Here is a 25635-nt window from a genome sequence, read left to right on the forward strand (position 1 = left end):
CGACTGATGAAACCTTGTTAGAGCACGGCATACAGTGCAGTAGGGGCAGATGCTGCTACACAGAGCGCAGTAAACAAGCAGCCCACCATGCAGCCCACCATGCATGACCTCTTCAAAAAATCTCTGAGGGAAAACAGTCACAGGCAGGCAACCTCATTTCCATCCTGAATCTGCATGTTTATATCTTTAATTGTCTGATTTCACAGATTCGGAAAGCAGGCAGATAAGAGTTACTACAAAAGTTTAGCACTGAAAATAAAGTCAAGCAAACCTAAGACTAAAAGGCTTCAAATGAACAGATTTCAGATTTGAAAAAAAAAAAAAAAAATCAAATGAGAAAACTATTTCAAATTGCCGAGGATATAACAAAACCGTTAGCACTGTAAAGTCCTGTTATGCGTTTTGGGTGTGGCCGTCTAAAAGCATGCTGGGATGTGTGGGTGGCTTCATGCAGCCAAACGTGTGTTTTACAGCCCGAGCAGCTCGTTGTTGGACAGCCACGGTGTGGCTGGTCGTGGAACAAAATGATCACCTGGAAGTCAGAGACCATTTCCACTTTTAATCAGTGAAAAATGAAAGCCGTAATGTAGGGGCTAGTTTCTTGAACTACTAATGGGAGCGGAGAAGCTTTGTCCACATTTATTGTAGAAGCTTCTTACACAGTGTAACGTCACAACTCATCCTCTCCATCCTTGTTATGCCGGATGAGTGATCGTCTCAATGTGGGCTAGAGCTGATCTGACTCCTCGTCTGAGGGAATTTCCTGTGCTTTACATTTTCATCTGATGCTTCTCACTTACTGTCTCTCTTTCCCAATCCCCATCTGGCAGGGCCTTAGACTCTGAGCCATAGTGTAGCGGAGAGTACACCCAGGTCCTGTCCTCTGGAGGCTGTTTTTACACACCCACCACAGCAGAGGGGGCCAGAGAGACAGAGGAAAGGCCAGAGGCACAGAGACAAGCAGCAGGAGCAGGCAGGAGAGAAAGACACAGGAGATCACAGGAGAAAAGACAAGACAGGAAATGAAAATTAGGGATGCATAAAGGAGGAAATGTTTTTGAGACAAATCAGAAAGTGTGAATTTGACACATTGAAAGTGCTTTAAAGGTTGTGTTAATCCTGGCTTTGGTTTTACTAAAGGGAAATCACTTGGAGAACTAGAGAGAAGTGCTGTAAACATAACAAATATCACAATGGGTCTCACTGATGTGTATTTTAATCACATGTGTCTGTGTGTTTTGTGACATTTGGACCGGCTCAAGGTGCAACAGCACGGAGCGAGGGATGAGATGCTGCATCAGCCAAGCAGGGAGCATGAGGAGTGAGAAGGAGGAGATGGGGGAAAAGCCAGGATGCCAAGACAGTCAAACACAGACAGCATCCTCGGTCAGAGTAAAGCAAGGGAACACAATGTTTTCATTTCCCCCCAACAAGCAAAACAGCTGTTCACACTCAGCATTGTCGTGGGTCTGTAAAAACCCACAGGCATCAGTCCTTTAAGAGAGGACAGCAGCTGCGACAAGGTAACTTTGTAATGTCACCCTCTTACACCAATATGTCTCAGAGCTGCAAAGGCGCATGAGGCACACTGTCAGTGAGCGTAGAAACAAAGCAAAAGATGAGACCAAAAGAAACACTCAAATAAGTGCATCCTACACTTCACCGTGAGGCGAGTTGGCATCCATTTTGGCGTCTTCACAATTAGAAAAACACCATCAGTTTCAGGGGGAAAAAAAATCATGACAAGCCAATGCTCCCGGGACACACACCTTGCAGCACCGTGGTCACGTGTTGCATTAAATAATTGGGGCCAATCTAGTCTAACACCAAGATACCCACATTTACAAGACTAGAGCTGACTAACTCGCTTCTCACTTACTGGCCAACAGGATTTCCTCCTCTGTCGGAAAGGAGAGACCACCCAGGTCCTACCGTCAGGAAACTGACGGCAACAGAAGTAGATGGCACATGGACAAACAAACACAGAGAGGATGAAGGGAGGACAGTGAGGCAAAAAAAAAAAAGAAAGAAAGAAAGGTAAAATAACACAATGAACAAAAAGGATGCACGCCGAGGTGAAAATGGAGGAGTGTTCTGAACGTGTCACCCCTGCAGAGATGCACCGGATGAGTCAGCGGCGACGGACACACTCACAAGTTTGGCAGCCACTTTCTCTTTATATCCCGCCGTCACACAACATCCTTACCTCACCACTGTCATTATGACTCACGGAGGGCAGAGACAATGCAGAGAACGATGGAGGGCATGGCAGGAGTAAAGGCAAAGGGTAAGGGGAAAATTTTGAGATTTTGAGAGATGGGTTACATGAGTGAAGACAGAAGAGGAAGATTAGAGGGGACAGAAGTGAAGACGATGATGGTAGCGGCAAAAACTTTACACACAGGCCGCTCAGAGGAACCCGTGACATGACGACATGTTCCTTTTTGATCTATGAAAGTTATCAAAAAAGTCCTTGTTAACTTAATGCGTTAACAAGGGTCTTACAAGTGGATAGCCCCCCCCCCTCCCAAGGTCGCAGTAGGTCGCAGTGGCTCTCAGATTTAGAGAAAGTCTAAGAAGCTTTTGGCCACTTTCGTTTAGTAGTGTGAAAACTGAAGTTTCCTTGGTCACATTCAAATGGCACGATGCCCATAACCAAACACACACACACACACACACACACACACACACACGGTACCTGACTGTGTAGGCAACCTTTTGCTATTATTTGCTTTGAATAAAGGCTGAAGACCACCTGCACAGGTGAAATACAGAACACTTGAAAGGAAATGACCGATAGGCTCACTTGTTTGATCATGGGTGGTGTTGCAGAAGTTTTATTAAGGGGTTGTAGCAGGTCCAGGCGACAATCGTCGTTTTCCGCACACACTACTCTTGCATTGGCATGTCTCTGCAAACAGAGACGACGCACCCTTAAAGTTTATTTGTGTACAGATGAGATGAGGTGAGATGACGAGTGATCACGAGAAATCACTGAGTTATACAGATTTTATTTCTAGCTTGAGCTCCAACTCCAACCCTCTGTGTGCTGTAAAAAGATGCAAACCGAGTGCAATAATAAAACTTTATGGAATATGCAGAAACCCAGCTTACTCTTTACATTGAAAATACAGCTGCAGTGCTGGCTTTAATTACTCCTTCAGGCTGTTATTTCACAACAAACCTTAGAGTGTTTCTTTCTTTTTTTTCTTCTTTGCCATAGCTCCACGGTAGGATTCTACGTGCCGATAGTTCAATGCAAGGTGAGCAATTTGGCCAGAACCTTATTGGTGCGGAACATCCGAGGACAGAGATGGGAGCAACGATGAACAGAAACACCCCTTTAAAAGATGCGAATACGAAACCATCGCTCATCAGTTGTTTCCAGTTGGATCCGGCAAAGGAGAAACTCACTGGACTGACAGGCAGCTTCCCAGATATGACATCATTTCCCAGATATTCCTAGAGATTAAAATAATTCTCTCAGTTTTCCTCTTGTGGATGTCCACCACAGTTGTTCCATTTTTTTTGGTTCCGGTTCAGACAACCACTTCTTTTACTAAAAATACAACCAGAAGCAATGTAGCAATAAAGTCAGCCTCTGACTATACTTATTTACTTGCTTTAAACCAGTCTGTGGAAATGTCTCTTTTTTTGCAGCTTTTCAAAACAAAATTGCTCCAGATTTTCTCTGATATCAAAAGGAAACCCTTCTAGGATGAGAAGATTAGCTGTCAAACAAAGTGATGTGTGGAAGACCCAGTTTAAAAATACTTGTCCACAGTCCACAAAAGGGAGAAATGGGGCTGTCACGGCTCAGTTTGGATCATTAGCAGAGCACGAACAGACACTGAAACGCCATCTTTTCTCCTGGCCGCTCCCCAGAAAGAAGCCACTTGTGAGCGCACCGCCTGCAGCCCGTTTCAGTGTAGTTACACTATCAGTGTCAGTGTCATTTTGCCTCGTGCGGTGCTACAACCCCCTGCTGCTGCGCACAAAGGGAGCATCGTCTCCTTTTGAAGCAAGAGCTGAGAGTCGGCCAGAGCCCGTTGGTCGAGAACGCTGTTAAATAACTGAGGAGCTCACTGACTAACCTGCTGGTCATCAGGCTTTCTCATGACACATTAGAGGGCGTTTGATCCCAGACAGGAGACACCCAGCCGGTGTGTGCGGGCGGCCAAGTGGGACCATTCCGATTTCTAACTGCGATTGTTGGCTGTATCCTCCATCCTCCGATTCTACACACATCATTCATTTATAGCAGAGCTATTGGGTGCATTTAGACCTGCCAACAGAACCATTTCTAATGGTCGCTTTTCCTGGAGACTGAACACATGCAAACTGGAAAAGCTCCAATTGTTTTCACACAATCCACTGCGTGTGTGTGCAGCCTTGTTCAAAAGCACTATACGAGTAAACAGCAAAGTCGAGGTGCACATGCAATTATCACACTCGTATCAGAGAGTGCAAAAAGCAGCACTCATCACTGTGTTGAAAGACACAGGGTGACATTTTGGGAAATACGTTTCCTTGCTAAGAGGCAGATGAGGAGACTGATTGTACCCTCACATCTGTACTTTAAGTATGAAGCTACCACCAACAGTCTCAGCAAAGCATGAAGACTGGATCGCAGGTGTGAGTCTTCTAACATGCCTCTAAGAAAGAAAAGCTGAAACCATTTCCTTGAGCGAAATGCACCACACACTGCAAACAAGAATTGCACACACCCGTGTTCCCATACCAGCCTCAGCTTCCTCTCCTCGTGTCAGCGCCTCTGTTGAATGGCATCACACAGCTCAGTCAACAATACACACACTGACCCTGATAGTATAGGTGTGGTGAAGTGATGACTAAGAATGTAAAAAAAAAAATATATAAACTAAAATAAAAAATAAAAATCGAAGTGATTTCCTTGTGAATAATGCGGCTGTTTTGTGTGAACAGATAGTTTGTATCTGCGAATACTTACAAAGTAGATATCTGTGATTGGCACGTCATCCTCGTCGTCGACTGAAGCCTGGCTGGTGCACCCGGACCCGGACACCTGGCTGGCCCTGTCCGCCTCCACCACCGCCACCTTGGGACTGGACGGGGCTTCCTCGGCTTGCCCCGGAGAGGAAGGAGCAGCTGGGGCAGCCGAGGAGGATGAGGCCGCTTCAGGTGCCGACAAGGAGTCGGAAGGCGCCGCCTCCTCTGCGCCTGCTGCTTTCTGGAGCTCACTGTGGAAACACGGACGCATATAAAAATCTATTTGAGACTTTGTGTGGAAGAAAGCTTTTCAAACTGGCACCATTGCACATTAAATCAGTCACTATCACTGGATTACTCTGATACTTCAGAAAATGGGATGGTGCTTGGAACAGTTTTCGAGAGAGCTGAATTTGTTCAGATTGGACTAAAATTAAGAACGTAGACAACTCTTAAGGCGTTTTCCAGCAACTTAAATGCTTTCATGAGTTGAAAGTTACAGCAATTGCTACAGTAATGGCACCTTATGTCTGTCCCTCTGAGTCCTTGGAGATTAAGGACAAAAGAAACAACCACACACACACAGACAGACAGCAGTTTCTGACAGGAAGAGCCATTATTTGGGCCACGAGCCACTCTCCTGCAGCACGGCAGAGGAACGGGACAAAACTGCTAGAGAAGACCACCCATGACTAAAATTCAACAGCTGTGTGACGGTTCCTGTACTTGAAATGCTTAAGCTCAAAGATGTGCCAGCTGGCTGCGTGCTGCCACAATCCTTTTATTTTTTTTGTTCCTGGCCAGATCATCAACTATTAGGAAGGATTTAAGCGCTTCCACATTGCTTTCTCAGCTTCTGTGTTTAAACTTAGCTCCACTAGAGGAAAGGCCTGGCAGCTGGCCCGTGAAGCAAAAAAAGCAGACTTGGGGAACTGACTGGCTGAATAAAAGAGAGGGACGGGATGATGGTCGCCATGTAGAGAGATCCTCTTCAACCCAATCCCATCTAACCACGTTACACCCCACCTTTGTTTTTTTAATTTCATATACTCCTGTTCTTCTTTGTCCAAGGCTCACTGTCCCAATCATGTTCCAATCAATCACTCCATTGTTTTTTTCTTCACCTCATGTATCTTCTTGCTTCTATCCTCCCATTTTCGGCCTTCTTCATCCCCACCAGCCCCTTCCAGACCCCCAGGCCATATGTCTAGCCACTGTCCTCTCAGCATCAAATCCAATTATTCAGTCAGTTTCTCTTGACAAACACACTTTAATCCTCGGTGACATAATCATGAGAGCAAGCTTCACGTTTTACTCATAGGTTACAAAAAAAATCAATTCGATCTGATGAACCCAAACACTGTATGTAGTTTAACTTTCAAATAGAACTAAAATGCCCAAATCTGTATTTGAAAGCCAGGTTAAACATGCTAAGTTTCATGGTAGCAGCCTCAGGCTAACAGACTTCCTGGCCCACTGCCCTACTTTTACTGGCTGCCCCCCCCATCTCGGACCTTTTTTTTGGCCCATTGTCTGCCTCACACAAAAACAAACGCACCCACGACACAAATTTCCGTGTATGTGTCCACTTCTCCCATAACCCAATTACTCTGGACGCCTGCTCCCGACAGCACCTGCGGCATTTATTTGTCCATAACAATAGACCTCTGAGCGCAATAAACAAATGGGCTAAGCTGCTTTCACATTTGTGTGTGTGTGTGAGCCAGGTGTACTAATCCAACAGCTGTCTGAAACCAGGTGAGACACTGGCAGCAGCTTATTTATAGTGCAGCGTCAAACTGAGTCATAAACTGGATGATTGGGGTCACGAAGGCTCTGCAACGTTTCTATCCTGTATCGTGGTCTTTATAGCAAGGACACAGAATGAGAGTGTGTACTACTTGTTTTTTTTCATATCCCTTTGGCTCTACATTGGGTTTGGCCTCCTTTATGCATCTTAACATACAGGTTTGTTTTGACTCCTCTATCTGAAATAATCTCACTCACCAAACAGGGCTGTAGCCAGGATTTTGGAATAGGTGAGGTCCATGATACGCGCGCACAGTGCGAGCCGAAATTTTTACAAAATATATATATATATACATATATATATATATTTTAAATTATATAGTTTTTAATACACAGCCTACATTTATGTATATGTTCAATATATATTTATATTTTTTAATGTATTTATTAAATTACAGGTCACACAAGAGTTGTATTGTTTAAATGTCTTTTAATTGTATAAACCAGCATTTATTTTTTTAAATGTACTGTACTAAATTTACTTTTTTTTTTTTTTGGGCTTTTTATGCCTTTATTATAGGAGGGTGAAGAGAGACAGGAAGCAAGGGGCAGCGAGAGGGAAATAACACGCAGCAAAGGGCCATCCGATGCGGGATTCGAACCGGGGCCAGCTGCACGAGGACTATAGCCTCTGTACATGGAGCGTCTGCTGTACCCACTACGCCACAGACCGCCCCATTTACATTTTTTATATAGTACACCACCATGTTTTAAAGAATATAGGGGGTAACTTTGAACTTGTTGAACTGAATGATGAATGGTAGTGATATTTCAAAATAAAAATAATATTCACGTAGAAATAAATCATTGCAAATTACAGCCCCTAAAAGTACAAATGGCATCACCTACTGTTTTAAAACTGTTGGCTTTGTTGCGCCCAAGTGCTGCGCTGCGCAGGCTTAATCATTTGCGGTGTCTGCTGAATTGCGTTCTCTTCCACGAGTCGCACCACTCCACTCACACAGTCTTTTTCACTCACACAGGCAAAAAACGAAAACAAAGCCCATGGATGTTAACCACAATCTGCAAAGCACGTTTCACAGAGGTTTTGAGGTTTTTTTATGTTTGATTCAGTTGGGCATTTTTGGGCGGTCCAAAAAAAAAAAAAAAACTTGGATGAAATAAGGGAGGTCCAGACCTCGCTGTCCTCTAATGTCGCTACGGCCATGTCACCAAAGCTCCCGATGTTATGTTCATGAATGCCAGTCGGAATCGGCTCTTTGACATATGCAGATTATAACCAGACTGATCATCGTCTGGATGGCAAAATATCACATGAGTCCTTTCTTTTTGTTTTTTGGCAAAATGGTTTAAAACGTGACTCAGATCAGATTTCTACAGATGCATCTGAGTGGGGATGTTCTGACAGCGTACAACGAGGTGCCAGTAGTTTTTTTTCTGTGTCAATCGCAGCGCACATCAGTGACATCAAATTTAGAAAGACTGCAGTGCTGCTGGCACTTTAAAGGAAAGTCCTTTGTCAGTACTGCTGCTATTGTATGTTGTTGCTGACATCAACGTTACTGCCACAGCAATTCATAAAGATCAGGTGTTGATGTCTGGATGAACCCATTTCCAAATCACTTCCAAATAAAAGAGTAGACAGTAAACTCTGTCCTACAGAGCAGGATATAGAAACAACATCTGATTTGCCAGCAGTTTGAACAAGGCCCATGCAGGGTTGCAGTTTTGTTTTTGATGCTGGGTTCATATAAACAAAAACCCACATAAAAAGAGCATTTACCTCTCTCCTGTCTTAGTTTCTGACCACATGACATGGGTAAATGAGTCAGTTAGTCTGCCATCTTACAGAGAGGCGTGTTTCTACCTGGCTTCAGGTGACGGCTGCGGAACAGAGATGGTCGGCTCACTGTCGTGTCTTTTCAACTCCACCTCCACTGTGATAGTCTGCTGATCTTCCTCACGCACACGCAGCTCCTCCTGGGTCCTGAAAAAACAAACAACCACGCACGCGTAAAGAAAACCATGCGCAGAGGAAGCTAAATGCCAAAACACACAGACACGCCAAACAGCCACATCTTTGCAACGGCAAGGAGGGGCTCGCTCACAAACACAAACACAGAGACTTAACATGTTCTCTGCTATCCGCCCACCGCGCCCAGAGACGCTTAATGCTGTAAAAACATGAGGCTCGTAGGCAACAGAACTTTGGAAAAGCAGCTCAGTGGATCCTGCTTAAAAAAAAAAAAAGGGTTTATGATTCAACTAACCTTCCGTCATGGCTGAGAGACTGGGTGTGCCTCCTGGAGACAGAGAAAGCACTGTGAGTACGAGATGTGAAGGAGAGCTTCAGCAGCTGCTAACATACAGCATCTGTGGATCCTTTAATGTTCACATTACTAACTGCTGACGACACAATGTTAACTAGAACTGTGACATGAAGAATATTCCATGAAAACCCGTAAAAAAATGTTTATTCTAAATGCCCCCTTCGGGGTGGAAGAGGCCTGACTATGCCAGTTAGTACCTGTAGCGGGGGTGTTCGGCTGTGTCAGAGGGAGATCTCTCAGGGATGGACAAAGAGGTGGTAGAAGAGAGAGTGGTGGCGATTGATGCCGTGGTGGCCTCCTCAAACGATGGAGGAGTACACGGCAGAAGATCTGGTCGACCTGGTGGGAGAAAACAGAGGTTACTGTTTATCTTGGAGGGAGCTGCTGGCTGTCCTCTTTTCTTTTTCCATTTCTGTCGGCACTTATTCTTAATTTCTTTTCCATGGTTACAGCTAAAAATCAGCAGTCTGTCAGGGACTGCTTGTTGTCATGTTATTTGTTTGCAAAATGATTATAACCCTCTGCCTTCCTTCCTTTGGGAATCTGAACAGAAAATGCAGTCCAAATGATCATGGACGTCGGCTCTATATGATTTGCCTCCGGCTCAGGTTGTGACACTGCATTAATATGCACCGTGCACTTACCCTCATCCTCTAATGTTGGGAAGCTGCGAGCTCCCCTCAGGTCGTAGATATTCTCGTCTCTCTCAGAGGCCAGCTGGCTGGCTGACCATGCTGCACCGGGACCAGCAAATTTCGGCACCGACAATGACACGCGGCCCTTCTTGGATGGAGACGACTTCAAAGCTGAGGGAAAATGCACGTAAATACAATAAATCAGAGAGATTAGCAGCACCTAATAAGGCTTCTAGCCTCAGTATCTGATTTTCCGATCCAGGCTTGGGAGTAAAAAAGACAGAAGCCTGGCATTTGACATTTGTGTCTCCGTGTGGTTCTTCCCACACTGCAGTGCCTGCAGTGCCTGACTATGTAAGGCAGTGTCTGGATGCACAGTGGACTCACAGGAGCTCTTCTTGAAAACTGTGCTGCTCATGAACTTGAAGAACCTATCGGCATAGAAACCTGGCCGGTGGACGGACACAGTGTCCTGAGGGAGAGACGGGAGAGATTAATGAGACAAATGGGGCAGAAAAGAATTTGCAAACCGGTGCTTACAGTCGATAAGACTGTCTCTATTTTCCCATTTAAGTCATTCTTTTCACTGGATCAAACTGCGTCGCTGAGCATCACACAGAAACAGTCAGACGAGGCTACAGACACTCCACTTCATTATTTATGTATCAGCAGACTGAGATAACACTGCCAGCAGACCGACAGATGACACTTGGTGTTTGGTTTAGTGTGACAGACGACAGAGGACAGCTGACGAAGTAAAGGGACATCATCTTAGTTAGTAGCTCATCATCACTGTTGCACAAGATGTGTGTAATCTACATAAAGTCAGAAACAGTGATGCACAGGAGGCTGTTTTGCTTCCCCACACATATTTTGCGAATGAGTTTGTTTCTGGGGGAGAGGGAAGCGAGCAAGGAGAACAAAGGAGGGGGGGGGGGCGACTGATGAGGCCGAACTATGATGAAGTGCAGCTTCCTCATCCCGAGAGGATGAAACAACGTGAGGTGCCACAGAAACGAAGAATCAGTTACAGTATAAACAACGCAGAACAGAAACATTCACGGAAGTTACAAAGCAGCTTAATTATATCTATCCTCATGCAAATTTAAATTGTGGCGTCAAATACGATGGCGCAACAGAAAATGTAAACAAAATAAAGGTAGCCTGGCTGACGCGTCCACAATCTCAATGAGATGGTGGTCTAGGAACTAGGTGTGCATTTTCTCGTATTTGAGGCGTGGTTTACGAATGCCTAGAGCCGTTTATTGGGCGCTACGAATGTCTATCAAATGGCGTCTGGTTCTTCCCATGCTGCTTTGCACGCGATTCATAGTCAATTGTATCACTTATACCAGATGACGACTGAAATTCGACGAGGTAGAAGAAGAAAAAAAAGTAAAATAAAAGTAAACTTGCGTTCTAAGCTACTTAAAACACTTTCTAAGGCTGCATCGAACGGTAACGTTGTGTCCGCTGCCATGTTGGATTAACACTCTACTAGCTTCGGTGTCGCGCATAGACGTCGTTTCCAGGCTGACTTTGCAGTGAGAATGAAATCACGCGCAAAGCAGCATGGGAATTCCCAGGCTAGGATAAAGGGGCATTTCCATCATGAATTTGCTGATGATGCCACAGTGAAGACACTTTTATCACTTTTATCAGAGTTTTATTAGCACATTCAGTGAACCTTCTTTGTTCATTTTGCCACATTAGTTAACAAATCTAAGCTAATCAACTTGCATGACCTGAAGTTAATTTAGTTCGCAGTTCCAGAAATTGGATGCTGACTCTAATGAACTGCGCCATGTTTTATGGGCTGTTATGGGGAGGGGAAGTTTTTCTAATTTGATTTTTACTTTGTCTGCAATATCTTTTACACAAGCTCAAGTTAAGGATTTTGCGAGGTTGACATCTAACAGAACAAAACGTTTCTGAGTCTCTATTCTGTTAGCTCAACCACCCAAAAAAAAAAAAAAGGGAAAATAGAAAAGTTTCTCTGCAGTGAATCAGTTTCACTCGAAGTCAGTAAATGATTTACTGAACTCGATTCTAATAACACCAATAGTGCAAACACACAACGTCCGGGTCTCTAATCCTGCATGTTTATAGAGGCCTACAGTATTTGACGAGAAAACAGCGACGCTTTGTTGATCATTAAAAATTATAGGCCACATGCAGCATTTTTTAAAAATGAACAGAGGGGTTGTCCTGGCAACCACAAAAGAACACAGGATCATTTCATTTCACTCAAAGTGCAAACTTTGAATTCAAAATGAGTAAACATTAATAAGTTAAAACAAACAAAGGTTTCTGCGTTTCACATGGTGACATCTAAAAAGCTCATTCAATTGATTTATTGCTCCGATTTAGCTAAAATATAAAACAATGACAAAAATGAAGAGGATTAACTTTTTTTTATGGAATGCACAGCTATACTGAAATATTACTTCTATAAAATACTGGGACCGTTGATAGGCATATAATTAACATTTGAGTAAGCTGAATAGAGGAAAGGAGAAAGAACCACAGGTGAGGTGATAGTCCCCAAAGACACTCTTTTTCAAAGCAACTATGTCTGCTGAGCTTGGAACCAATAAAACTTCTCACGCCAAAATAAATCAGAAATCAAACTCAAGGCTGAAGTTCATCATGTGCCACGTAAAGAGCCACGAAACTCACCCCATCATGAACCAAAGCCTTCCACGTGTGCTCCAGTTTCTTGATAAGCCTGCAGAAACAAACAGAAGCACAGTTTAAATGATGTTAAACAGGTCTCATATAAAAGACTCATAGCCATACACTTAATATACATCCTGCCTGCAGGCTGAGGGCCGTAAAAATGCCATCTAAAGGCATAATAGTCAGAATAGAAGGTGGTCTGCAGCAGCGGGAAGGTACAGCATGTACTCACACGGACTTAACTTCCAGCTCATGTCAGCAGTATCATACTGTCAGATGCACAGACGCTGACCATTTTTTTCCCAGCAATTTCATTTCTGTAACAATCACCTGTAGGATTGCAAGATGTCAATGAGTCCAATGTAGAGAAGAAGTCTTTCCCCTTTTCCATTAACAGCCGGAATGCCGCCCATCCTTTGAGAGAGAAGGGAAGCGAGAGTGAAATGAGAAGGCCGTCAGGAGGACACGGCAGTATTCACACACAGCCATCACTGCCTGCACAGCGTCCAGTCAAGGAATAAACCCGTCACCTGATGATGGCTTCCATAGGCAGCAGCATCCTAAACAACATCATTTAGTCTAATATTTCTGTGAGATGTCCGAAGTTAAAACCAGCAGTACACTTGCTGAGTTTAAATGACTGGATATCCAGAGCTCCAGATGCTGTGAACTGTTCTTTACTGTTAAACCTTTCTCCACCACCGTTGACATCTTACTGTCTGCTTCAGCAAACATCCCATTCAGGCACAGCTCGATTGTCCATCGAATCCTTTTGTCACCAATGTTCCCCTGTAGTCAAATAACTCATAATCCCAAAGCCACACAGCGTCTCACTGCACAGAGAAGGAGATGATTCTCAATTCTCTTATATCTTCTACAATGGCGGAAGAAAATCTGATAGAACTGGATTATTTTTCCTTCAAACTCAAGATGACGTTTCCAAACGTTCTGACTTGAGAGCATCAAGCTATATACATTCAGTGTGGAGAATTGGTATGTTTTTACCCCCTTACATGTGCTGCAGCTTTGATCGGTTTTACAGGATAACTTGAAAGTGGCACATGAAGTTTAAGTTGCAACATCCTGCGTACAAAGAACAAAACTTGCCACATCAGGAGCTTTGTTACAACTAACCAAAAATAATCTTCATTTGTATGTATTTCTATTTTATATTATATTATCATTGAATGCAGGTGGGCTTAAGGGAAAGTAATGAGAAACACTGAATAACTTCTAATGAACAAGAAGTTATGGTTTATCTGTCACACACCATCTCTATTAAAACGGTAAATTTGAGACATGAGATATCCATTTTTAAGCACTGGCAGACCCATTTTTTACCCTCTCCTCTTTTATAAATGGTTCCTTGTCTCTCAAGTTCAACTCACGTGTCGTCGGTGTCGATGGACCCTCCACAGGCGGCTCCTCCCTGGATGGACTCCATGGCAGTGGAGTACAAGGCCTTCTGCTGGGCCACAGGCCTCTTCTCATCGCTGTCGCCCTGGGAGCCTTCGTTCTGCCTATCCCTCTCTGCCTGGTCCATGTTGTGGACCCCGAGCAGCAGGCTGTAGTCCATGATCTTGAAGCTTTCCAGCACCTAAGCACAGGCCACATAGGAACACATCTTAAAGGGCTGTGACTGACAGACGTGTGAGGCCCGTATCTGTCTGAAAGCTTTTATCTTTATCATCACACCTAGAACGCTGAAGATTTTAATGCTATACACAAGCTACAGTAAGGCACAAGTATGCACAAATGAATAAACAATGCGTATGACAACCAGAGTGTGCACATACACTCTTCTCCAAGCGCAAGGCCAATTAATGTAAACGTGACGCAGTGATTTACAAGACAAGGGCAGGCCTGCAACCCAACCAGACACTTTGTTAAATGTCTTGCTCATAACAAACTTCTAATTCATAGTGAAGGATTGGGGGAATGCCAAATCGTGCCTTAGACAGATTTATTCTTTCCTTCCATCCCCCGGATCAATTATTCTCTTTTACTGATTAGGGGAGCTACCTATGCTCTTGTATGAAATTTTCTACAATCGGTTGATCACTCTGTCCTTCCGTCTGCTCTATTTCTAGTCCTTGTATCCTCTCCTTAGCAATCAGTAAACTACCCTTACTGACTGCCGCCCCCCGCCCCGCCCCGCCCCTCTGTCTTGCACCTCTATGCTGTGTCTATCTAATGAGAAAGCAGAGGTGGCGAGAGCCTTTTCAGCCATTTTTCTCACCAGGCAGTCTCTCTGTAGAGTCTTCACCAAAGCGTTGTAGGTGTCCTGGTCCAGCATCAATCCATCTGGAATATCTTGCATGAAGTCCAGGTCTTTGAAGGTGGGCCTGGCCTTCTCCCTCTCCTTCTTGGATGCCCGCCTTTTATAGGTGGAACCTTTCATGTCGTATTTGAGGTGCATGCGAACCACGCGGGGCAGGACATTGTTCATGACCACGACGCGGATGTTCTTCCCGCCTGACTGGACACAGTAGAGGCCGAAGAACTTGGGCAGCAAGGTGCGAGGGTTCTGATTCAAATTCTGGAGGAGAGGAGGTGGGAGAAAACAGAGGGTCACATGTTGGTTTAGAGATTCAAGGACCTTACATCTGTGGGAAAAATGTGTGGAGAAAAGCTGGTGATCAAATTTTTTACGTTTCCTCTGTTTTCTACACGTTTCAGACACGTTGAAAGATTTTAGTTCAAAGAAATGCTTTTTGATAATCCTATATTTTTAGGGTCATATTTAGGAAATTTTGCCAAACATTTCCTTTTTTGTGGTCTTTTTTTAAGGTGTTTCCTTGGACATTTTGCCAACCAATCACAGTGGCCAAAGTGGCAAAAAAACCGAGAGGGATGTAAAATAGAGAGCAGAGACATTTTGATGAAGTTATGGTTTAATCACAAGGGGTCTCCACTTGTACCAGTTTCAAACTTTTTTTATTTATTTTTACATACTCGGTTTCTTTGTCCCTCCAACCAGAAGCGTAGGCAGAAAAGGCACGAATAGCAACAAGGATAGAGGAGGCGAGGTGACAGGTCAATGCCAAAATGGGACACCTTTACTTTGGAGCTGGCATTTTAAACCAATGTCGATGAAATGTCACATGTGACATAGCTGCATCATCAACCACTCTTTTTTTTGCAGCCTGCCGCTGTATTTGAATCCTTCTGTCAGATGATCTTTAAGGAGTCCATGACAAAGAATATATCATACAGTTTATAGGATATAGTAAAGACCTCCAGTTGTGGAGTCACAGATATGACTTAGCAATTCTCTTGCCTTCTCTTGTGTTTTTTGATTTTGTTTGCTCGTTTGATTCTCATTTCACTTTGGTTTTTCATATCATGATCTGTGATGTCACAGCAAAGACCCTGAGGGTAAATAATTACAAGCTAACAGCTTAAGCAGAAGTTCGTTCACTAGAGATTGTTTAAAGAAAGGTTGAATAACCTTTAAGATGGCTCCAAATTCACATGTCGGTTCTGTTTTATCGGCAAACATTTCATAAAGTACTTTGAAAGTGATTTATTTGTTCTTTTTCTATGATTCTTCCATACATGGCTCTCCACTCCCGTCTCCAATCTGTGCAGAACGTTTCAGTAGTCAATCCAAATAAATGAGGTTAGTCGGGCTGGGTGCTCAGAGAAAAACCTGCTTTGACCTTGGGAACCGGGCCAGCTCAGTCCCATTAGAGAAATGAGGGCAGAGAATGAAAGCGATGGTGCTGGTCTGTAAAGTGGCAACGCAGAGAATTCAGGAGCAAAAATGAATACAAACGGGGGAAGAGCCGTGCAGACATAGCAGAGATAAAGGATGAATACCGAAGTGTGGCTAAGAGAGCTCGACATTCGCTGAATGACCTTTGCTGTACCAAGAGAAACGGGTAAAGGAAGCAGCACGATGATGAAGGGAGACAGAACACACACAGAGAGGCAGCGTCCTCAGCCCTCAACCAAACACGACCCTTATGTCAATGTTAGGAGGGCAGAGCCGTGACAAGCCAGCAACGGACACGTGAGGAGGAGAGGCAGCAGAGGAGGGATGGAGAATAAATGTGAGCAAGAAAATTAAAAATAAAAAAAGAAGCAGAAAAGGGGATGGATTAAACATGAGTGAGAGATGAAGAAAGAAATTAGTCATAGCAGGAAGAGTGATAAGGCTTTTTATCATGAAAGGGGATGGAAGGAAGAGGGATGTAATAGGAGGACAAATACAAAGAAGGGAGAGAAGTAGCAGCGGGGAGTCGGTTACATCACTGTGATCAGCAAGCTGCCTAGAGCAAGGCTCCTCAGCTGGTCTGCTGCGGACGACACGTGGAGCTCCACCAGTGACTGCCCGCATGCTGTGTGTAACGTGTTCGCTGCAAATGCGGACGAGTTTGTGGTGCTTAAACAACAGTTTACAGCTTTTAATCATATGCTTTTCCAAGTTCCTATTAATCTGAGTCTGTAAATGGGTTTTCCTCAGTCCACCTACTCTAGCCCCGGGGTACAGCCTTTCTATGTGAGCCTGAATATCTGCACTTTCATTAAACTGCTTACTTATACCAATTACACCTACCAAAGTGCTTCAGAGCACAACCAAGAGCATGAAAAGGTCACAGTAAATGTGCTGAGTCTTCAGCATGTCTTAATGATTAACCCAATGTGATGTTCAGGTCTGTTGGCTTTGTTCTCATCATGCACTGAAAGGGAAATGCACATCATTGGCTCATTTTTAAAGATACTGGAAACCCCTTCTACACGTTTCTATTGCACCTTAATGCTGTCTTTCTCTTACTTGGAACTGCCGTTAGTGTGTGTTTGCAGGATGTTCCTCATACCGAACGCGACCCACTTTGCTTTTTGATAGGCTTTACTGCCGAAGCTTATTCCCATCTCCTGCCACACCATCCAATCATGTTGTCCAAATGGGGAGTAGCAGAAACAACACAGAGAGGCTAAATGAGTTCCTGCAGTGGTCTTTGCCCGCGGCTTTCCCCGCACGAATAAACACAAGGCCGAGGGTCGTGAACCTGAGAAGCTGGAGAACTAACGTGGACATACATGGAGCTGTTGCTGGTTGGCCATCGGAATGAGCCACCCGACTACGGAGGGGGTGGGCTTATGTTGGTAAAAGCTACGCTCTGTTAGGCTTAAATACAGTACATCTGGCTACATGAAAACCAGCCAGTCTCTTATGAAACCGCATGGCCTGAGGTGTCAGCCAGACACGATGAGAGCCTATACGTCTGCTTTCCATGAAAAGGATGACACGCTTGGAGGAGGGATTTTCAGGGCCTTACGTAAACCTGAGATCTCAACCAAAAACATCCGGAGAGGTCAGCATTTAAACAAAAGTGTGAACGATTTTGGGTGCAGCGGTCCACTCACGCTTATGAATCTGTGTCCCTTCATAACGGGATGTTTTCTATATTTTTTTACTGTGAAACCCTGCAAGTGGGATGCCTACCATGAACCTAAAACTGTCAAAGGGCTGATGCACGCCATTGAGAACAACCTTTTTAAATCATTCACATTTCAGACACGCTGTCAAAGAGCCTCTCCCTCTCACTAAACCCACTTTGCTTACCATGTAGTATCCAGGCAGCAGTTTCTGTAAGAACTCAGCCTCCTTGTGCATCACGGTCTTGATGATGAACTCATCGTCCTTGGTAAGATAGAAGACTGAACCACTCGCTCCAGGGTTGGACAGCTCGATCAGGGGCTCATTACATAGGGAATACTGCGGGTTCACAAAGAGAAGCACAAAGAAACAGAGACTTAGAGAACAAAACATTACTACTACACAACCTTTTCTTTAGGCCCCAGAATTGCTTATATTTTGGGGAATCAAAGCTATTAAGAAGTAGTCTTAGCTAGCTGTTAACAGTACAGTTCAGTTGGTGTGTATTCAAAAATAACATTGAATATGGTTATATTATTGGTTGCGGAAAACTATCGTGAAAATATGTGCAGAATATCTGTGTATTTAGATGTAATTGAGGGGATCAGATGTCATATAGAGACTTGCATACATGCACACAATAAAAAACAAAATACTGAACAGTGAGGAAGAAGTAGAATAATTGGTACAGGAAAGAGAGAGCAGCTATATATACAACATTAGAAGGTCAAAATGACAATGCTTTTAATTCTAGATTTGTTAAAACACACATAAGTCTCGTGCTGACGTGGAGATGGGTTAAGCTAATGAGCCCATTCTGTGCTCCTCTCTCTGTGCTGCCTGACATTCAGTCTCACACCTTTACTGAATGAAAACACAACTAGAAGAGCTGGACTAAAAAAATTTAAAAACGGCACATGAAAGTCTCGTTGGATTCTCCCTTTATTTTCACACCAACAAGCCCGATCGAACAGGACAGAAAGTATTCCTGTAGGTGTGAATAAACAACTTTCAGTGCTCAGCAACAGACGGCAGCGTTGAACAGCAGCGGCGATCTTTTGGCAAAGTGTTTCTCAAAGTTTCTCATTGTAACGACCTCTGTTCTCTCAATGTTAGAACAAGCCAAAGGAGACAACTCGTTCAGTTTGTTAAAAATTACAGGTGGATTGTGTAATGTACATTCGAGGCTGCAGCTATTTTGCTAATTAATGAATTGTCGGATTTATTTCTCATGCTATGTGGCCGGTCGCAACTTCCAGCCAAATAAAAGTGAAAAGTTTGATTTGATACAAATCTAAATAAATGTGGCTCGTGAAGTGATCAAAAACATCTGCCGACTGTGAACACCTGCTCAAAACTGCATAAAGTTGAAAAAAATTTCAACTAAGAACCAACCAATCAACTAAAACTCTGTTTTCCTAAAACCTCACAAAGTCAATGAAAGATGTGCAGGAGAATAGATAAAGACTAAGGGAATAACAGCTGCGGTAATAAGAGACTCTGACTGTACTTGGCTATGTGACGGCAGATGTTGTTGACGTGGGACTGTCATGGTGAAACTACTATGATCCACAGATGGACTGTTAAATGTGCACCTTCCCTCATTCAGGCTATATGAATGCGAACGACCAAACTCATCACATCTATTTCTCATTTTGACTCCTAATTAGTATAAATGTATGAAAAAAAACGTTAAACGCGGGTTTAAGGAGCATTTGGAATGCTGCTGCTGTAAGGAACGGTTGGATGGAAACATCTCCTTTCATAACATGAAGGATTGTCCCGTGTATTTATCCTAAACGAGATAAGAAAGGAAACAGTGAAACACCTTTACACGTTAGTGGGGAACAGAGGTTTTTCGAAGTGAGAGGCAGCGCTCAGAACGGTTTCAGGAGACACTTACTGAACAGAAGTAAAGAAATAAGTTAGTATGTTTGAAATTTATGCAAATAAGCAAAGGAAGCTGTAAGGGGGGGGTTTCCAGGCTTTATCTGAGGCGAGGCTCAAGGTCAAAGACTCGACTTAGAAAAATTTGACCATGTCATACCATTGCTGCTGTTCAAACACATCCAGGTACTTCACTTGCGTGTGCATGACAGTACTGTATCATTAAAATGTTTCACAAAACAACGTGCATGCCAAACATGTTGCATTCAAGTAAATTAGAACAATGCAGCCCAGACAAAGGTGCTGTTCCCAAAAATCTCCCCGTAGAAATCTCTTTAAAAGCCAAAAAAAACCAGCAACTCTACTGCTACAAATGGAAAATGACACCAACGGTACCACCTCTGGAAAAGTACAGAAACCTGAACTCTCTAACGCTCTCTTCCACGTGGATGCTTTGCATTCAGTTATGCCCTGTCCTTTTTAAGTGCAAGCTGCCAAATATTCAGGTGGTAAATAAAGGACGAATGAATTGAGTTAAAGTGATACTCCGGAGTAGATTCAACCTGGGGTCATTTGAACCGTGATATCCAGCCAAGTAGCCCACCCGCAGTTTTTTCGATATTGGCTGAATATCAGCCAAGTTACTGAGTTATCCCGAATAGCTTCGTACAAGGGTTAATGGATCCTGGTCCGTATCTCCAAAATTACCACACTAAAATCACATGCCATGACACCAAACTTCTACAGTAGTACAAATATGGTCTGTACTCACCAAACGATGCATTTGGGAGTTTGAAAATAGTCCAGGAGTTAATTATTATCAACAAAAGCCTGATAGCTTCTCTGCAGCTAAAGCTGCGTCAACGTCACTTCAGAGAGCTGGGAGCTTCAAAATAAGATGAGGGTTGATCTACTACTGTAGACAACAAAGCAAGGCTGCTCAATTTCTCCATTGATAAAATAACTTCACAACTCTACAACATAAAAATTCATAAAAAAAAGCATGTAGAATATAGCATATACTTAGTTGTCTACAGTAGTAGACCAACCCTCATCTTATTTTGAAGCTCCCAGCTCTCTGAAGTGACGTCGACGCAGCTTTAGCTGCAGAGAAGCTATCAGGCTTGTGTTGATAATAATAAACTCCTGGACTATTTTCAAACTTCCAAATGCATCGTTTGTTGAGTACAGACCATATTTGTACTCCTGTAGAAGTTTGGTGTCATGGCATGTGATTTTAGTGTGGTAATTTTGGAGATACGGACCAGGATCCATTAACCCTTGTACGATGCTATTCGGGATAACTCTGTAACTCAGCTGATGTTCAGTCAATATCGAAAAAACTGCGGGTGGGCTACTTAGCTGGATATCACGGTTCAAATGACCCCAGGTTGAATCTACTCCGGAGTATCACTTTAAAGGGCTTAGTAATTAGTTTCTGATTTTGAGCATCTGTGTATCAACAGACTGAGTCATACCAACAATTTCAGTGTAATGAAATCCAAAATTAGGCAAAAAGAAGTGGGTGAGTCCCCACATGTGCAGACATGCTGAGTAGTGTCGATTGGCTGGCTGAGAAAAACAGGCACATTGTGGTATTTCCCCACGGTCGGAGTGCCAGTGCATAAAAGACAACATGGAGTTTGCCTAAACAGTGACTCGGCAGTTAATGTATATATGCAGCTGTGCTGTTGAGGGCAGGGTGGTGAATCATGCGGCCTCGAGGTTCTCCACCCTAATGGAGCCAAGCTGCACTTCCTTCTTTCTTTAGCAGGCCTCTCTTCTCCCCACTTTCTGATGTCGTGTCCTTCTTATCCGGATTCCTTCACTTTTTTGCTCTCCTAACACCCAATCTCTCATCTACAAATCTTTCTTATTCAGGTCTCACATCTTTCTGCTCAGTTACTGTGTTCCATTGTTTTCCTTTGCTTTTTTCTCTCACCTCCCTCCCATAGCTAGTCAGCTCAATGCATCCTTTTCTATCACCACCAGGCTCTAATCTTAAATTTTCCTTACGACTGAACAAAAAAAAAAAAAGAAAAGAAAAAAAACTTAATTCAATTAAGGAACACAGTGGAGCAAATCTTACCAGGTAGTCGTCCGGCCTGATACCGAACAGTTCCCTGAAATAACGGAAGGCCACGGGAGCATATGTTTTAAAGCGGAAGTCTGGGAAATGATGGGCTGGAGTGAGGTTGCTCCCTTCACTAGAGTGCAGAACGAAAGCAGAGTAAAAGCAATCAGACTATAGAACACATGCCAAACAACACTCATTCACACAGAAGTACCCTCACAGGGTGCACTGAACTGGTGTGGTGGGCATTTGGTAACAGTACCAACCTGGGGAAAAAGATGCTCTCCACCACATAGAAATCCTGCATCAACACATCTCTCTCAGGCTTGGAGCTCAAGTTTCCTACTGTGTAACCGATTCCCAGCTGGATGGCACCTTTCAAGGCTGATGATGTGGTCTGCAGGGAGGGGGGCGGAGGAGGAAGAGGGACATACAGCGAATGAAATACTTCAAAGCACCTAAAAACACTTTGCATCTGTAAAGCCAGACAATGCATTGCATCAACTCTATGTGCCGTGTCCAGCACCTTTTTATATGTAGTTTCTCCTGATGCATCCACCCCTCTGTGGCCAATCTTTTTTCCCTGACCAGGCTGGCCTGAGGATGAGGGCATCTGATAATATGGAGAGAGACAGATTTGTGGTTTTTACACCTGCTCGTTAATATTAACTAATTCAAATATCAAAGACCAAGGAGTGAAATAGTAGCAACAAATGAGAGCAATTTCAAGACATTTTTCACTGCCGATGTGTTTAAACTTCCAATGTAAGACCCATTACACAGAGAAACTGTACCACCTTAACAAAGCAGACCATGTGGTCTGATTGCTTAGTTTATCATTTAATAAGATTTAATAGGAGAATCTGAATTAGAAATGTAAAATCTTATCCAGTGAAAATACGTCTAGTGCGTTTTTAAGTAATCCGAGTTGAGCTTTTGCTCTGAATTGGCATTTAAGTGGAATTAAATGCTTCGCAGACTCTAATTAAACTAAATTCAGCAGTACTTTTGAAAGGTTGCTTTGATATACTGTATAATATCTGAAGTGCCAAATGAATGGGATTTTATCAAATTAGGAGGATTAAGATCAAATGAGCCATGTGGGTCAGCGAAAGAGAGGAAAACAGCACTGACTGCTGTCCTGTCTGCTATCATTCAGCCTGTACTCACACCTATGGCAGCCTTCACATACTACACAAAAGAGATAACTGACTGATCCAAATATTTGAGCGATATCCTCAGATGAGACATTCATGGCGTTTTCATTTCGCTTAAACCAAAGAGGTAGCAGATATTGATGTGGAAGATCAAAGAGGAGTTAAAAGAGATGCCGAGGGGAGCAGACAGATCACAGGGTCAGACTTTGGCTCACCTCTGTGATGAAGGCTCTCTTAGCAGCTGCATCTGAAAGAGAGAAAAAGGAGAGGGACAGAGGTGGCTATGTTAGTCGATTCGAGACAAGATGTGCCATTACTCAGCCTCGTCGGAGCTCGATGACAAAGATGAATCCCAAAGGGTGGATGAGGCAGCCTGACATTATGTAATGAGAGTGTCAAACACAAGCAGGGGCCTAACAGAGTAACTGCAGGAAAAACACACATCAGCTGCAAGGGCACCTTGTCCTTCTTTAAGCCGCATGTGCAATGCGTGTGACTAAATGCATTCGTTTTTTTCCATGCTGGCAACATAGTAGAAGCGTACTGACGTAAGTCTGTCTGATGGTCCGATGGTTTGGCCACGAGTAAAAGATCTATTTGATGGATTGCAGGAAAGCCTTTGCAGAAAATGACAGTCTCCACAGAATGAATCCAAATGATTTTGGTGACCAGCAACAGCTATGGCCACATGCAGCTTCACTTAGTGTTCTTTAACTTTACAAATTAATTCAAATTCAAGTTCAAAATATCCTTCACTGCAGACCGAGGTAAGAACGGCTCAAGCGTGGAAGACAAACAATTTCCACTGATGGTAAAATGTCAAATTCAATCAGTTTCAAACACACACTGACACACAAATGCAACAGCGACACCTTTTTATTTACTTCAGTAAATAACAAAACAGCTAATTTTTTCCATATGAAAAGAATAAAAAGCGTGTACAGTCATGCAAGTATTACATCTGCTTTATCATGATCATTTCTAGTTTGATAACAGGATGAGGGGCTGAAGGGAAAGGCAATCAGAGGCCGCTTTTCACCAGGCACGCCTGAAATGGAAGCATAATTACAGACACATAACACTCTGCATAATAATGTAGAGGAGGGTGAAGAAGGCAGGCAAGAGAGAACGCAAAATGAGCAAATGAAAGAGTGGAAAGAAACAGTGATGGCGGGGGTGAGAGACAGCCTCAGACAGGGATGGGATCAATCAGTCTCTTCCGTTTTTCTGCAAAACCACTATCACACTCAGCCGCCCACGAGGCGGACTTTATGAAGGGAGTGCGGCAACACAGTCTGACTGTTGAGAACAAACAAAGATAGACAAAGCACGGATGTGGTTGTAAACATGACGGGGCCCAAGATGGAATCAGAATTTTAAAATCTACGCCGTGCTTTTCCACCGACATGATCCGGGGTCGATGGCCGAGCAGCGACAGTAAAGACTCCTCAATAGGTGGCGCTTTAAATACGTAACTGTTTTCGACATGAAGTTACAGTTGTATGCTGACAGAATGAGCAGAAGACTGTAGGTGAGGTCCCTTCACCTGTGCTCGCCACGACTCCCCCTGCACTCTCATAGTAAAGGCTACGCCCTCCCCCTCCTATTTACTTCCAGCAGAGACACAGCCCCGTGGTAAAAAGTCGTGTCACTAACGTCATGATGGACCTATGTTTGAGTCTAATTTACAAATTCCAGTAAATTAGACTCAAACAGTTTGGCAATTTTTTGTAACAACACTGTCATAAAAGCAAACCTCTGTGGGAGCTCTTTAAGCGTACAGCCATCCACAGGATTTCCTTTTTCCATGTTGAAGAGGCCACAAAGACGGCATCAAGCCCACAAAAATGTCAAGTGTAAAGGCTGAGTTATACTTCTTTTAACTGCCCTTGCGCTTGCGTCTTGCGCGTATGTTAATGGCTCGAGACGTTTATACTTCATTTTGCTTTGTCGGCGCTTGCGTGTGCTGCGTGGCGATTCACCGCCAGGACAGTAGGTGGAGTAGCGGGTTTTTTCAATGACAAGCCTACTATGATGAAAGCAAATTCACCGCCAGGACCTCTTCGAGTGGATTCATGCTTCTACTTCTTGTAAATAGCCGTTATTTTGTCAGATTTTCAACACCTTGGGGGTCTAAACGACTACTTTCTCGCCTGAAAATGTTTCAAATGTTGCTAAAGTTATATATTTACAGAGTTTATGGCTTAAGGGAAATCAGCTTTTCAGGCTGGCTGATTTGGGCTCGGACAGGAGTGAAGTGCACTGTGTGTAAACGCTCTGCATACTGTCAGATCGATGAGTGCCGTTTTCAAGTAGTAGGCGGTTTCGAACACAGCCAGTGCTTGGGCTTGCGTCTTGCGTAAAGTTTAGAAAATTGAGGTGACACATGCAAGCACGCAAGGGGGGGCTTGCAACCGCGCAAGGGCTTGCGTTGCGTCTTGCGTCTTGCGTTGCGTCTTGCGTTACCGACTATAAACCAGGCTTAAGGCCACAGCGTGGCCATACACTAGCCGAGCCCCTCGTCCAGTTTCGCAATGGCAGGCAAAAACCTGCTGTGGTGTATTGAAGAAATGACAAGAAGCACAGACTCTAGCAGACACGGCCCGGCTCGGGAGACTCACACTGAAGCCCCGGGGAGAGGGGCGGGGGTCGGGAGGCCATCGTTTGTCGCCTCCTCTCAACTTACAGCGCTTTGGACACAGACTGCGCAGCGCTGTACACAGGAGGATAAATAAAATGTGAAGTTTGA

General features: G+C 43.8%; 1 protein-coding gene across 2 annotated transcripts in view; it reads right to left on the reverse strand.

Moving 5' to 3' along the window:
- The window catches only part of pip5k1ca (phosphatidylinositol-4-phosphate 5-kinase, type I, gamma a), a 45046-nt gene that overhangs the window by 3826 nt on the left and 15585 nt on the right, over positions 1 to 25635 (reverse strand). The window contains exons 2-17 of one of the 2 annotated variants that reach the window (XM_075485066.1): positions 23102 to 23133; positions 22256 to 22342; positions 21996 to 22126; positions 21745 to 21862; positions 17955 to 18107; positions 14622 to 14921; positions 13771 to 13979; positions 12713 to 12796; positions 12383 to 12431; positions 10091 to 10175; positions 9713 to 9874; positions 9266 to 9407; positions 9009 to 9041; positions 8606 to 8725; positions 4970 to 5219; positions 801 to 890 (exon numbers count right to left, since the gene is read on the reverse strand). In XM_075485066.1, the coding sequence (XP_075341181.1) occupies positions 801 to 890; positions 4970 to 5219; positions 8606 to 8725; positions 9009 to 9041; positions 9266 to 9407; positions 9713 to 9874; positions 10091 to 10175; positions 12383 to 12431; positions 12713 to 12796; positions 13771 to 13979; positions 14622 to 14921; positions 17955 to 18107; positions 21745 to 21862; positions 21996 to 22126; positions 22256 to 22342; positions 23102 to 23133 (2045 nt within the window). The remainder of the gene's footprint in view (positions 1 to 800; positions 891 to 4969; positions 5220 to 8605; positions 8726 to 9008; positions 9042 to 9265; positions 9408 to 9712; positions 9875 to 10090; positions 10176 to 12382; positions 12432 to 12712; positions 12797 to 13770; positions 13980 to 14621; positions 14922 to 17954; positions 18108 to 21744; positions 21863 to 21995; positions 22127 to 22255; positions 22343 to 23101; positions 23134 to 25635) is intronic. The other variant, XM_075485068.1, reaches the window with a different exon arrangement.

This window comes from Odontesthes bonariensis, chromosome 15 (assembly GCF_027942865.1).
Source record: "Odontesthes bonariensis isolate fOdoBon6 chromosome 15, fOdoBon6.hap1, whole genome shotgun sequence".
NCBI lineage: Eukaryota > Metazoa > Chordata > Actinopteri > Atheriniformes > Atherinopsidae > Odontesthes > Odontesthes bonariensis.